The sequence below is a fragment of the Madurella fahalii genome, assembly GCF_045866475.1.
Source record: "Madurella fahalii IFM 68171 DNA, scaffold_6, whole genome shotgun sequence".
NCBI classification, from domain to species: Eukaryota; Fungi; Ascomycota; class Sordariomycetes; order Sordariales; genus Madurella; species Madurella fahalii.
In genome coordinates this window covers 356,310-370,744 of record NW_027263976.1, presented here as the reverse complement: position 1 = coordinate 370,744, position 14,435 = coordinate 356,310, and the positions used below count along the sequence as shown (strand labels likewise).

General features: G+C 52.0%; 6 protein-coding genes across 6 annotated transcripts; 3 read left to right on the top strand and 3 right to left on the bottom strand.

Moving 5' to 3' along the window:
• Positions 1-573: 573 nt before the first annotated feature.
• Positions 574-1,532, bottom strand: MFIFM68171_10140 (uncharacterized protein; the record flags this gene model as incomplete). The annotated part of the gene is made up of 2 exons (XM_071065559.1): positions 574-940; positions 1,393-1,532. 2 exons carry the CDS (start codon positions 1,530-1,532, stop codon positions 574-576), a joined length of 507 nt encoding a protein of 168 aa, XP_070921660.1.
• Positions 1,533-4,091: 2,559 nt separating this feature from the next.
• MFIFM68171_10139 (uncharacterized protein) lies at positions 4,092-5,039 on the bottom strand (the record flags this gene model as incomplete). The annotated part of the gene is made up of 1 exon (XM_071065558.1): positions 4,092-5,039. The coding sequence occupies one exon, from the start codon at positions 5,037-5,039 to the stop codon at positions 4,092-4,094; it is 948 nt and encodes a 315-aa protein (XP_070921659.1).
• Positions 5,040-7,034: 1,995 nt separating this feature from the next.
• Positions 7,035-8,528, top strand: MFIFM68171_10138 (uncharacterized protein; the record flags this gene model as incomplete). The annotated part of the gene is made up of 2 exons (XM_071065557.1): positions 7,035-7,607; positions 7,830-8,528. 2 exons carry the CDS (start codon positions 7,035-7,037, stop codon positions 8,526-8,528), a joined length of 1,272 nt encoding a protein of 423 aa, XP_070921658.1.
• A 1,101-nt stretch (positions 8,529-9,629) lies between these two features.
• On the top strand, positions 9,630-10,322 carry MFIFM68171_10137 (uncharacterized protein; the record flags this gene model as incomplete). The annotated part of the gene is made up of 1 exon (XM_071065556.1): positions 9,630-10,322. One exon carries the CDS (start codon positions 9,630-9,632, stop codon positions 10,320-10,322), a length of 693 nt encoding a protein of 230 aa, XP_070921657.1.
• Positions 10,323-11,602: 1,280 nt separating this feature from the next.
• Positions 11,603-12,550, bottom strand: MFIFM68171_10136 (uncharacterized protein; the record flags this gene model as incomplete). Its single annotated transcript, XM_071065555.1, has 1 exon — positions 11,603-12,550. The coding sequence occupies one exon, from the start codon at positions 12,548-12,550 to the stop codon at positions 11,603-11,605; it is 948 nt and encodes a 315-aa protein (XP_070921656.1).
• A 742-nt stretch (positions 12,551-13,292) lies between these two features.
• On the top strand, positions 13,293-14,225 carry MFIFM68171_10135 (uncharacterized protein; the record flags this gene model as incomplete). Its single annotated transcript, XM_071065554.1, has 1 exon — positions 13,293-14,225. One exon carries the CDS (start codon positions 13,293-13,295, stop codon positions 14,223-14,225), a length of 933 nt encoding a protein of 310 aa, XP_070921655.1.
• Between the last annotated feature and the right edge of the window lie 210 nt (positions 14,226-14,435).

Sequence of the window (14,435 nt, the reverse complement as noted above, 5' to 3'; positions counted from 1 at the left end):
TGTTTTTCCCCAACTCACTACCTATAGTTTTAACGAGTTTAACTTATTTAGGTATCTATATATTTTTCCCTAACGTTAACCTAAGCTCTATTATTACCCAGGGTTATTATCATACGATTCTTCTACTCATTTCCTAATAACTTATATAAACAACCGGGGCTATATACTTGGTCATAGTTATAAAACCGCTCTAAGCTTCTCCACTACTTTATCATAACCCTCTTCAGAAGCTAGATTACGTGCAATCGTCTCAAACTTATCCTCAGCATTTACATCGATCCCGTCTTCCCTTAGAAGTTGCTCCACCGCTTTATCATAACCTTGTTCAGAAGGTAGATGAAGTGCCGTCTTCCCATCCTCATCCTCAGTGTTCATATTAATCCCATCTTTCCTGAGAAGCTGCTCTACCACTTTATTATAGCTCTATTTGGAAACTAGGTGAAGTGCCGTCTTCCCATAATTATCCTTGGCGTTTATATCAATCCCGCCTTTCATAAGAAGCCGCTCTGCCACTTTATCATAGCCCGGTCTGGAAGCTATACAAGTGCTGTCTCCCCATCACTATCCTAGCGTTCATATCAACCCCATCTTCCAGAACCGCTTTACCATCCTGTCATCGCCGTTGATGCAAGCGAGCATGAGCATGTCCTGAGGTAAGCGCTTCTCACGTTCGTGTTGGTCCTCCGATTCTTTCTCTGCCTGTGCTTGGCTTCGCTCTAATTTTATGAGCATGATATCTATTGTGATTGCCAGACCATTGATGGCATCGATCATTCGCTTCATTGTCGGCGTCACTTGGATGTCTTTAGGCCCTTTGTAGATGATGTTGTGTTGCACCTCGGCCCAGGCTTGCGTTACCACCGTCCCGATCTGAATCTCTACTCTAAGTGGGCCGAAAACCTCCGTCGGAGCCAGAGCGACCTCGATCATATTCGAGATCCTTGGGCAGAGGCCGTTTCCATCCGACGACTAGTTGCCATGACTTGTATCCGTAGTGCTCCCAGTGGTGAACATTCCCGCCTGGATCTTGACTGATCCATAGCCCATCCCCATATCTCTGGGTGTCCCGGTTTCTGCCATCGACAGCAGATCGTGTGGTATCGGTGACCGTGCCAAAGGTATATGACACATTGAAGATTTCGTTGATCTGCTGTGCGACTTTGGAAATATCGCCGGGAAAGAACAAACCAATGCGCACGCCAGCAAGGTCTCCCATGTCACGATGTTCGTAGACGTCCCGCCCCCGCTTGTCACATTCGCCCGAATTATTATCGTTGTCGGTCCCAGTAACCCATTTTATGAAATCGGAGCCTTTCGCCATACCAATGAGCTTTGTCTCCAACGAGTCATACTTTTTCGATCTGCTCTGTACCATTCCTTTAAGCTTCATACTCTTCAGTAATTCCTCGCATTTTTTGCCTGGTGGCATCCGCTAGATCCTTGAATAGCTTTTGTGTCTCGGTTTTTCTATACTCCTCGAGGAACCTCTTGACTTTCCCGTTGCATAGACTGGAATCGGGAGTTGAAGTCATGATAGAAGCTGGCTGAGAGTGCGGTCGAGAAACAGGCGGTTCAGTATTTGACGGCGGCAGTGGAATTACCGCGTCACAGGCAGAGAGACTCAACCGATTGCAGAAGTCGTATCGCTGTGATAGGAGTTCTGTGACACTGCAGTGGAGCGAAAAGGCGGCTTAAGAATAGAGCGTTGGTAGGAGAAAGGAAGAGAAAGTGTGCATTGTTCTGATCCCAATATGTGGGAGACTGAGCGGTATTTATACAAATGTTGCGATCTGAAAGGGTTTAGCGCTGCCAAGAGTTAGAGCGCAGTTGGCTGCAGGGGATCTCTTTTGTATATATACCGCTCAAAGTCTCCCACATATTGGGATCAGAACAAGGCACACTTTCTCTTCCTTTCTCCTACCAACGCTCTATTCTTGAGCCACCTTTTCGCTTCCTACAGTGTCACAACAAAAGAGATCCCCTGCAGCCAACTGCGCTCTAACTCTTGGCAGCGCTAAAACCTGTCAGATCGCAACTGTCACATGGCACGAGGAAAGGAACAACCACAGCCAACCAAACTGCCAAGGCGGTTAAGTTGGCGTGTAATGGATCCAACAAGCGGTTGCTGAGGACCGGACCGGAGGTACAGTTGTTATCTACAGGGCCAGAGGCAGCTAACAAGCTAAGGTAGGCCCGGCCTACACGATCCTGGCAGCTATTCGCTAAAGGAACCAGACTACGTGGCTACCCGTAGATAGACAACGGGCCTAGGTATCGCCAACTACAACGAAGGAGCTTTAAGGTAAGGAGTGGTATAATATATAGTTGACTTCCTGTATCTCAGAGACTCCCTCTTCCTCCTTTTCTCTTTAAGGGAGCCTAAAGAAGAAATATCAGTAGTAAATCAGAACTCGTACCTTTATACTTTGAACCCGTCTTACAGTTAGTAACATGGTAATTGGCTGCGCTGCTTTTCTGGCTTCTGCAGAACTGAACGCATCCGGGTGCGAACTATCCATTAATCTACGTTTGACATCGGAAGCGAACATGGCAGGTTTCTTCCATATGCAGGTATTACACTAGGCAAGAACAGAAGCAGGCAGCAAGGCAGATTGTTACCGTCTTTACCCAACCTGCCGAGAGAATGGTGAGGATATTCTGATCCTCCAATACATTTACTCCAACGCAATTCTCAGAGTAACGAGCGATCCACCTAAGCAAAGTATCAAAATTAGGACAATGTTAGTTCTAGTATTTGTAGCGGCAAAATCAGTTCCAGAGATAATCCGCTCAAGCCGAAGTTCGCCCACGCCTCCATGGGGAAAGGTCTATACCAATATCAACCATTGGAAAAAAAAAAAAAAAAAAAAAGTACTATTCGAATACTCACATTGGGCCCCGGGAAACAGGGTGATCCGTTAAAAGGAGAACTAGAAGCCGTTCCCATCGACTCCGCGGGGGAAAGTTACGAAGCACTGCCATACGTCTGGGCAGAGCTGGGACCGGCAGACAGTGCAAACGAGATCCTGATCCGCAATAGCAACGATCACGAAGCACTACTGGTTCTTAGTGAGAGATCAATAGTTGCCGCCCTACATCACCTGCTTCTTCCGGACCGGCCACATCGGATTTGGGCTGATCAGTGTTATATAAACCAAGATGACCTAGTGGAGAAAAGCCAACACGTGCAGTTATGAATGGATCTATCGAGATGCGGCTCATGTCCTTGTCTAGCTCGGGTTGGATACAGAAAAGCAGGCAGCCCCAGCTTTTGGTCTCGTTCACGAGCTTATTATATCCTCAGGAATTATTCCACAGACAGCCAATATCCCGTTTCTAGCATACCGGAGCTTGAAACGCATATTAGAGAGAACCAGAAGGCTCTACAAGCCTTGGCAAACCTCGCATAGGTAAGTTTCAAAAGATACCACCAAGGGTTGCCGAGGCCTGTACCGGGCTCAGCCTGTCACATTAGTTACCAATAGATATATAGATTAGTTAGTCCTCGATAGGCTGTCGCTGGATGGAACCTTCAATCAAGTATCGTAGCTTTCGTCACTATCTCATTTTCCGCACCAATTGGCATCGTGCCATAGCCGCCGAGTCAACTGACTCCGTCGCTGCGAGCGTGGCCCATAGAACACAGTGGAGCAGGCCTCGCCCATCTTTGACCTATCGGCAACGCGCCGAGATATCAGTTACATAATTTACATAAAACATCGGTAATTACCTTATACAGGGACGCGGGCAGATCAGTGATACGCGCTCTGACCTCGCTTTTTGGTTGCTGATCCCGACGTAGCGAGCGTCGTGTCGGTAGGATTTCAACCTCGTTAAACGAGGTATGGCGACTAACGATGGAATTAAATGGATCAGCACGTCAGACGACGGATTTTCTATGGGTCAGGTCACTTTGGCCTTGCAATCTTTTAAACAGTCTCTTTAGGTTTTGAATTCTATAGGGATTTCCACCTTCCGGTAGGCCTCGCGTGGGAAGCAGACATGCCCATCTCGGTCCTACCCAGATGCAGGCCCGGAAGGGATACAGGGGTCGAGTGGGAATGTAGAAATGGCTCGCGGTTCTCTTCCTTTCAATCTGCCCATCGATCCGCAAACGCCAACACCTCTTTGTTGAACCGCTCGGGCTCCTCGTAGAATAGCCAATGTCCAGAATCGAATACCGACATCTCAGCTTTCCTATCCATCCCGCTGCCCCCTTTCCTAATCCTCTCTACCGTCTCGGCTATGCCCGCCAGGGGGAAACACCCGCTCCTCCGACCCGCTATGACTAACGTTGGCTTCGTAATGCCCTCAATGGCCTCGCGATGATCATACCTCGTATGGTCGGCCAGCAACCTCGCCAGCCAGACCCCATCGCACAAAGCACTGATCCCTGTGAAAAACTCCTCATCCCTCTTCGCCTCTTCCTCAGACACCTTATCCGTGCCCCGCGGCTGGCACCGATACCCCAAGCACTCTGCCACCAAACCCCTGTACGTCTCCTCGGGACGGCTGATCCACGCCTCCTGGGCGGCGAGCGTGCTCTTCTCGTCGTAGCAGCCGCGGTGGGCCTTGGTCTCGTCCCATGCGCCGAAGAGGGAGCGGTCCTGGAGCGGGGCCTGGTCGACAAAGACGAAGCCCGCAAAGTCCGACTCGCCGAAGAGCTCGACGTACGTCCAGAGCACGGCGGCGCCGATGGAGCAGCCCACGGGGAAAACGCGAGGCGCGGGCGCGCCGCCGACCGTCTGCCGCAGATGCGCCAGCAGCTCGCGCAGGTCCGCGGCGAGGCGCGCCACGTGGTAGCCCCCCTTGCTGTGGGCCGAGCGGCCGTGGCCGCGTATGTCTGGGGCGACGACCCAGTGGTGTTGGGACAGGGCGCTAAAGTTGCGGGTGAAGTAGGCGGAGGAGCCGCTGAAGCCGTGGAGGAGGAGAATGCATTGTGAGTAGCTGGCGGTGGAGGTGGGGAGGGGATTCAGCGGGAGCGACGTCTGGAAGGCGAGCTTGCAGCCATCGTTTGTATTGAACTTTTCGTAATGCATGGTTGTTGTTGTTGTGGTCCTCGAGTTCAAATTGTCGCCAGCACCAGAAGACGCGATGGAGGAGCCTGCGGAGGTGGGAATTGTGGTAGGTTCCTCAATTCTCGTGGTGGGGTGACCCCGAGAATTTGAGCACCTACCTAATTACAGAACGAGCCAACCCAAGAATCCCAGGGACGCCAACGTTCCCTAGCAATCCGCAACTTAACCATAACAGCTACTGTAGTTCAACCCCGGCACTGCAGTTCAATCCAGGGCACTGTAGTTCAATCCTAGGTACTGCAGTTCAATCCCAGGTACTGTAGTTCAATCCAGGCCACTGTAGTTCAATCCCGGGTACTGTAGTTCAATCCAGGGCACTGTAGTTCAGTCCTAGGTACTGCAGTTCAATCCCAGGTACTGTAGTTCAATCCAGGCCACTGTAGTTCAACCCGAGCACTGCAGTTCAATCCAGGCCACTGTAGTTCAATCCAGGCCACTGTAGTTCAAACCCGGGTACTGGAGTGCGATTCTAGGTACTGCAGTTCAATCCCAGGTACTGCAGTTCAATCCAGGGTACTTTAGTTCAATCTCCCCGTAAGTGATCAGCAGCCAAGACTTTTTGGCCCAATGAGAATTTATAACAGTTCCATGCACGAAATTTGATAACTGTTAACAGCTTTCTTGGCTGTAGAACACTAACAATTAGTTAAGGAAGACCCCTGTTTTACAGCCAAATCAGCCATCTCACTACCCGGACAATTTTGCAAGTCCTGTAGTCTCTTATATAGAGAAGATAGAGAAGAGATACGCAACAAACTGTGAACCGTCCTCTGTCGAGTGAGTTCGCTGCCGCGGACAACTAGGTGTTGGTAGCGGGAGCATGGGTATCGGAGTCGCGTCGTATACGTTGCCGGTGATGCCATCATCAAACTGGACATATGATGTTTCGTTATCTTCAATGACGGCGAGATTATGGTTGATCTTCGACAGTTGGCAACCAGCTTTGTGGTCCACGATCCTACACTTTTTGTTAGAAAACGATGAGGGTTTTTAGGCCATTGTTAACGCAGATTCGGCTTACTATAACAGCCTCGATGTTAGAGATGACCGAATCAGTGTATGCCGGGATGTCAGTGCACTGATCCGTCAATCTCAACAACTTATAGAGCAAAGAAGCGGGCGGTTAGGTTCTCATGTTAGCTAGTTGTTTGACACCGAATACGAAGTTCCGGCGATGGATTGCTGCAGGAAGATACCGGGCTGCCTGCCTCCGGTGGGGATGTTTGTCGTCTTGATTAGTCCCGAGGGGCCGAGTGATAATATGTACTCACCGAGTTTACCAGTCTCGCAACACTTGCTTGACATCTCTCCACCTGATAGCAATCACAATAACGGGATGTTGATTGTTTTGTATTTCCCAATCCCGGGCTGGTGTGCTGGCACCGTGTCAGCGGCAAGGGTTTTGGAGCGTCTTGTTTTTATCAACAACGGGGCCTTTTCATGTTGTTAACATCGGTGAAGTTAACACGGTACGGGATTATCAGACGAAAACCCGGCCATATCGGCAAAAGTAAACACAAGCTTTCTTTTCCCACAAAGTTCAAAAACTCCTGGGGCACAAATACTTCACTTTTCTTCCTCTCCCACCACATCATTTCTCCTCCTCTACCACATCACTCTCCTCCCTTCACCACATCACTTTCTTCCTTCGGCCACATCGCTTTTCCTCCTCCATATCGCTTTTCATCCTCTTCCACCCACACTTCTTACCCTACTCATGACCAGTCCCAAAAAAGATCATTTCGGTAAGTATTAATTAGTCACTATTCCCAGTTCTACTTCACAACTATCACCTGTTACCTGTGTCTCACCCGTGTCGCTCAGAGCGATTTATCTAATTTTTTCTGTCCAACAATTACTGACCACCACCACATACGGAAGTATCCTAATACCGTCAAATCCTGACCTAAAAAGATTTCGACTAATAACACCCAACAATTGGTACTAGATTACTCGATGTCGTTTGCCAATAGTACGGTCCAAGGCCGGTTCGACCACCAAGCCGTACCGGATTCCGCTATCGACCCCGCTCTCATGGACCCAGAGGGTTTGTCGGAAGCTGGTCGTCCTGCTGCTTCCCACACGAGTGATCTCGAGGCCCAATATCCTTCCGTGTTCTACGAGCCTTCTCGTGAGAACTTGGTCAAACTTCTCGATAAACCCCCGCCCAGGCTTCGCCGGAGCAAGGCCGCTAATCGTGTGGTACCCGCCGATGTCGGTATGAAAGCTCGCAACAAGAATGTCGCGGAAGGCTCCGCTGCTCAAGCCGGCGAGGGCGAGGGCGATGTCGACGCGACCCCGGGTAGACTGCTCAGTGGCCTAACTCTTACACGAGAGGAGTCGGGCCTGCTGGACGGGGCCCACAGGATCATGCTGTTCATCTGGAACAACGTGGACTTTTCCGGTTACTATGCCAGAAGGGTGTCAACCAACACGCCTACCGGATCAGAGCGTTTCCTCCAGATCCGCGCCATGGTCCGACGCCGCTTCCATGCTTCGAAGACCAGATTTTTCTGGCTGCATGCATATGTAAGTCTGGTCACGCTCTTTTATGTCCTTTTATGTCCTTTTATGTCCTTTTATGTCCTTTTATGTCCTTTTATGTCCTTTTATGTCCTTTTATGTCCTTTTATGTCCTTTTATGTCCTTTTATGTCCTTTTATGTCCTTTTATGTCCTCATACGATGTTTCTCGCTTCGTTTTTCGACACCAGAAGTCCACTTTGTGTCCTTGTTTCTGACGTCAATTTAGTCTTGGGCTGTCGAAGTTGCCATCGCCAATCCCGAGTATGTCGCGTGGGCTCTGGATGGCGGAGACGACGCAACGGAGAAGCTGAATGCGGCGCTGTTACCACTTCTCGATGCCGACGTGTTCAGGCAATTCTTTTTCCACGTCCGCGATATTGTCGACTTTGACACAACCATGCAGCAGAAACCCCAGGGCAAATATTGGATCACGTCCATCTTCCTCAGCTTGACCACTATGTTCTTCATTCTCTGGTCGAGTGAGCAGGAGTTGAACTCTGCGGCTATGCACACTACCGACGGCAAGGCCCAAGGCAAAGGAAAAGCCAAGGGAGCTGAGGCCGGTGACGCTGACAATGGCCACCACGGTTGGGAGAACAAACCCCGCGGCGTGTCTCGGCCTAGCCATGCTGGTTGGCGTCAGGACAAAGCTTACCGCCACAAAATTGCGGCTGACTTCTCCAACTGGGGCTATATGGTTGAGAATTTCCGACATGTCGGCCTCGGATCGTTCGCGTACATTGACAGGAACGCCAAGTCAGCCAAGTCGGCGAAGTCGATCAAATCGGTCAAGTCCGTCAATGGCCCCAAGCCTAGCAGGCGCACACGACCGGAGAATGCGATGGAAGCGGCCAAGAAGTCTCTGCGAGTGGCAAGTATTCCGCTGCTTCTTTATATTCCCCGTGCCTCTGGATTGCGGTTGTGATGCTGACATTCCATTTCTTCTGTTCGTTAGGTCAACCGGCCACCTTCTCCGCGAGGCTGAGGCTGGGGGAGTTCGTTTCGGTAAGTTTGCCCTGGATGCCACACTTCGCGACGGTCTCCCTTCAAACACTCGTCTGTCGGTCCCAGCGTCCTAATCATTCTCCGAATTACGTAGCTTGAGTTTTCTGGCTTGTACTGTTAAGGTATCATGTCCTGACCGAAGGGTGTTTTTTTTTTTTTTTTTTTTTTTTTTTTTTCCCTCGCGATCATCCTTGGCATCTCAGTGTCATGGCCAACATGGCTGATCACCATCAAGGTTCGTTTTGCTGGGTCTTGGCCTGCAGTATCTTCCAGCCGTCACTAACACAAAGAATGATTAGAGATGTCAGGTCTACACTCTAAGGAATTTGTCCCAGAGATTTTTGTTGAGGACATTGGCATGGTTTTAGATTGGGCGTGGCCTAGACGAACACTAAAGTCGGAGCGGGATCAAGTTGTTAACCACGTGGGGCGTCATTCCTGTAACTCAGCCTCTGTTGTCTATAGAGCTTAGACATTTTCTTTGCGATGGATCTCGCTCGGTTCCCTGTTGCGCTCTCGTGTGTAAGGCTATGACATGTGAGAACAATCACAGGTAGGCGATGGTTGAGCGATTCTGGTGGGGCTCGAGGCAGCAGGATCACATGCGAGCTGAACCCTAACCCTGGTTTTGCCACCCTAACCCGCGCCCGTCATTTCATGAAGCTTCCAGAACCTTCAAGTAATAACGCGCTCTTACGCGTATCTACACATGACTTGCACCGAATCCAGTAGCAGCTTCGCAAACATCATCGGCAATTCTGGATGTTTCGTGATAGCACTGACACATTCTTAGTGGCTGTTCATTACGTATGTGTGCAGCCTGTGAGGTAGCTGATCATGATGCAAATCGAATACTTAAACCTCGTCAATCTGCTGTTCTGTGCAGCTCATCATCAGCAAGAAAATCCAACAACAAGCTTCGCAACCTGAAGAGCCTCAACAGCAACTGCAGCGAAAACAACACTCGCAACATCCATCACTTACACTTCTCAAAGCTGCATCACCAACACTTCCAATCAAGATGATGTCTTTCTTCCCCCGGTCGTTTGGCGCTCCGGCTGCCACTGACACCAGCTTCACCCCTCTATTCCGCCTGCTCGAGGACTATGACAACTACTCCCGCGAGGTCCAGAACTCTGACGCAGGCCGCCAGCGGCGCCCAAGACAGGCCCGGTCTGGCCTCGCTGCATTCACCCCAAAGTTCGACGTCGGCGAGACGGAGAACGCCTACGAGCTCCACGGCGAGCTCCCCGGACTTGAGCGCGAGAATGTGAACATTGAGTTCACCGAACCACAGACCATCGTCATCCGCGGTCGTGTTGAGCGCAACTATTCAGAGCCCAACAACAACAATACCAACGCCGGGACAAACACCGGGCCCGCTGAGGTAGGCCGGCGCAACTCGCACCAACCCACTGTCGAGGACGACCCTGAGGACGAGCACACGCCGGCCTCGACTCCGGCCACGACTCCTAAGCCGGGCGCTGCCAAACCCGACACTGCAGGACAGAACCAGGAGGTCGCAAAGGCACCGAGCCAGCAGGAGCCCAAGTACTGGCTCTCGGAGCGCTCTGTCGGCGAGTTCTCACGCACCTTCAGCTTCCCGACCCCTGTCGACCACGACAGTGTCTCGGCTCGTCTGAACAACGGCATCTTGACCGTTACGGTGCCGAAGGCCAAGAAACCCGCTGCGAGGCGGATCACGATCAACTAGGTAGTCCAATTTGGACGGAGGAATGGGCAGAACGGTTGATGGGACGGCTAGGCAATCATTGTTCGCGGGCATAGGTCTTGGACTGGCGGATCTGCATGAATTTGGGCAACATGGTTCAGTTTCGGGATTCGGTTCGGGTCAGGAGTTGGGGCAATGGTTGTTCTCTTCAGCGTTGATTACTAGTTCAGCCCGAGACTGGAACAAATAAAACATCTTATTCACAGCTTAGCCTGCACATTCACAGTATATGCCTACATGTGGCATGCGCCCCTAAATAACCCCGCCTTCTCTGGCTTTCCATTTTTTCCCGTCCTATCTAAGAATTCATACTATAATGCGACTGTTGGCCCTGAATGCTTACCTTGCCTAGCTACTAAATCGGCACTTCGTCGAGCCCAAGTTTGTCTCCGGTTAGCGGTCAGTCTGCAAGCACACCAATTTTCCTACTAAATCCAGCAATACTTACCGACTGCTTCACATCTGGCTTAAACGGGCCAGAGAACTCTACCTCCCAACATTCCCACGAGGAGATTATTGAAGAGGCGCGTGCATTTCCCATCTAGAGCCGTCCCTTACTCGGTAACGAGTTGTCTCTCCCCCTAAAATCTGGTGCCGGATCCTCCTCATATTCGGATTTGACGACTTGAAGGCTTTAGTCCATGCATCTCCCACCTTTCACGCGCAATACCGAGAAGGCCGCCGATATATTCGCCGTAAACTCCTGGAGACCACTTTGCGGGGCATTGTCGTTGACGTGTGTCCCGCCTACCAGATAGGCTGCGCTCGCCATTTCGGTTTCTGGCGACGGCGAGCAGAACGTGGACGGAGCACGTCCCCTATTTGCCTGGACGGTGTTATGGCACGGAGCGTATAGCAACCTGTACGGATCGTGTACGCGATGCTCTGACTTCCGCGAGTGAGGTTACCTGATGTGGGATGCATCTCAGCTTGAGGGCATGCCGGTGATGAGCCGACTGGCAAGACATTGGGAAACCATAGGCTAGCCAGATCCCGAAGATAATTAGACTCTCAAGGATAGGCAATCAAGGCAGCTGGGTACTAAAGCCCATTGATTCAATCCTGATGGCGTCCGTTGCTCTTGGGAAAAAAAACAGGTAATAGAGCTGAACATAAGCACCAAACCGTTCTTAATCCCAAATTGTCCCTAGACTACCAAAAACTACCTAGGTACCCAATTCGACTTACTAATACCAACAATCCACCAACGACCCAAGCATCCCCAACAAAACACGATACCCTCCGCGCCACGAAAGCCCCGCTCACAAGTCCGAGTCGTTACTGATCGTGCTCGTCCCGCCCCCGTGCGCCTCGGCGATGACCTGGGTGCGCGTGACGCGGCCGGCCGTGTCGACGTAGATCCAGCTGGTCACCTCGATGCCGGGGAAGGGGTTGTAGACGTACTGCAGCTCGAACTCGTGGACCTCGCCGTCCACCTCGATCGTCTTGTTGTGCCCGTTGAAGGTCATGTCGCGCTCGTAGTAGCCGACCACCTCGCGCCGCCGCTCGGTGCCGTCGTTGTCGAGGTACTCGTCGTACAGCTCCCCGTTCTGCGCGAGGATGCGGTTCCGGTGCGCGTTGCCTTGGTAGTCGTTCACGCTGTAGAGGACGTTGTGCTCGAGGTTGTAGGGGAGGTCGGAGCGCTTGGTGTTGTCATTATTGTTGTTATCGCTGTTGTTGGTGTCGTCGCCGGTGACGGTGTCGGTTATCGTGTCGACAGTGTTGTTGACGATTTCCACGACTTCTTGTCCCAGCGTTGCAATGATCGGATTCAGGTCGATGCTGGTGAGAACGTCGTCTACCATACGCACCACGTTCTCGAGGCGCGCTTCCAGCTCGACCCTGGCGCTGACGTCTTCGATTGTCAGCCTGACTCGGTCAATGCTCGCGTCGACGCCAGCGTTGATGCGTAGGAGCTTGAGGACTTGGGCGTCCAGGTTCACTTTGGCTGTGATGTTGTCGACTTGGATGTCGATGGTGCCCACACTGACCGAGGCGTTGAGGTAGACATCGGGCTCTGGGTCGAGGATGTTGACGCCCGAATCCGTATTGGCGGTCTCATAGAGGGCTGATTCGGGGTCGCCGCGTTTGTCGAGCCGATAGCCAATGTAGCCGTCGCCGTCGCCGTCGCCTCCGTTCCCGCCTGACTGCGCCGAGACTGACGCGATGCAGAGTATCAAGGGGATTATCCCGGATATTGTGCACTTCATCGCGTCTTAGCTGTTGGATTATCTTGAGAAATGCTCAAGTGAAAACCGAATGGTATAATTTGCCTACGAGTGAAGGCAGTCTTCAAGCGGGCCTTCAGATGGTATCCAGTGCGCCCCGCATCATGGTGGACGAAGGACCCGATATGTGCAGCCATGCCGTCGTTGTTGGCATACGGCGTACGGAGCCAGGTCATCCAGCTCTCTGGTTACACGTGCTTAGAGGTCTTGATATCGACCAGGGTGCTGCCAAGGCAAGACTTGGTTGCAGGTCAAATAAGGTGCCAAGACCAATTACAGTGTTGATGCAAGCACCGAAAGCATGGCGAAACCCCTGGCGGCCCGCAGGACACCAGCTCGTGTAGCGTTTCACCGAACCACTGGGAAAGGTGCCGACTGGATCGCTGCCGGGATCATGGACCTTACCGTTGGCACATCTCTGGAACGCGGCCCATGAAATGCGACGGGCCATGCAGCGAGCAAGAAACGTGTGCGAATGCCACCGCGAGAAATCAAGGTCGGAAAATAAGCCATAGCTGCCCAAATAAGACTTGGCGACGGGGTGGTATTTGTCCATGTTTTCTGACTCGAGAGGTTGTCCTCCATGGAGGTCCTAGGCTTCCTCATAATTGGGAGGCCTGCATCGTGTAATTTGTTACACCATTTCTTCTCGCTGGACTGGCAAGCATTCGCGTCCGGATACCACTCTTTTGAATAGCTCTGGGAAATAGGCGTGCCGTCCAGCATGAAGACCACCACCACGATCGGCCCACTACTCAGGGTGTTGTGCCTGTTGATGTTGGCGGCATTAGCATCCTCGCAAACTCCTTCACCAACAACCTCCCCACCGCCGGGGAGCTCATCTTCCCCTCCAGCAAGCTCCAGCGCCGGCTCATCGTCCACTAGTACCGGCTCCTCCTCCATTCGCACAGGTGGAGGAGGCGGCGGCGGCAACACGGCCCTACCACCGCTTCCTACAGGGACCTCCCCGCCAGATGTCCTTCTCCGCGTCCCTGAGCTCCACGTCGGCCGCATCGAACTCGACGTGGACAATCTGCGGGCCGACCTCAACCTCAACGCCGAGATCGCCAACCTCGTCTCGCTCAACGTCGGCGTGCAGGTAGGCGTCGAGAAGGTGAATATCACCATCGCCGAGGTCGACGCCCAGGTCGACCTCATCATCCGCCTGGGACAGCTCGCTAAAATGGTGAACCGCACGTTGGCGACGCTGAACCTGAATCCGCTGCTGATCAACCTGTTGAATGATGTCAGCGATGTGGTGGATAGCGTCGTGGGTGCCGTGGACGGGCTGCTGGGGAGTATTTTGAATGGCGGAACCACGTTAAATTTCCTAATCGATAACCTGGGGAATATCGTGCAGGAGGTTGTTGAGGCGGGCGGGGAGACCGTGAGCACGATTGTCGGGAATTATCAGAAGAACATGACGTATACGGGCATTTCAAAAGAGTTAGGGAACGGGCTGACGCAGAGGACGTATCGCTATGATCCGCTGGGGAGTTTGGTGAACATCATTTTCAATACGCTGGGCCAGGTCGTGCAGGCGGTGGTGGTGGGAAAGGATAATGGGGAGGGAGGTTCGAGCAGCAGTTCGGCTCAGCCGACGGCAACTGTGAGCACCACGACTAGCAGCCAGGCTCCAACTACGACGGCTGGGTGAAATTGGTAACTTGAAGAGTTGTCGGGGTTCATATCTCAGTCCCGCCGTCTCTACGTAATTAAATCAACGGGCATGTCTTCGCGCCGCCTAGGCACACAGGATTCACGGTTTTGTGCAGCAATCGACGATCAATTACCTTAGCTGTAGCTCAGCGTGCCGATTATACTAGGATGTTGGTAAGGCACTATAAGGTAGGTAAGGTATAGTACC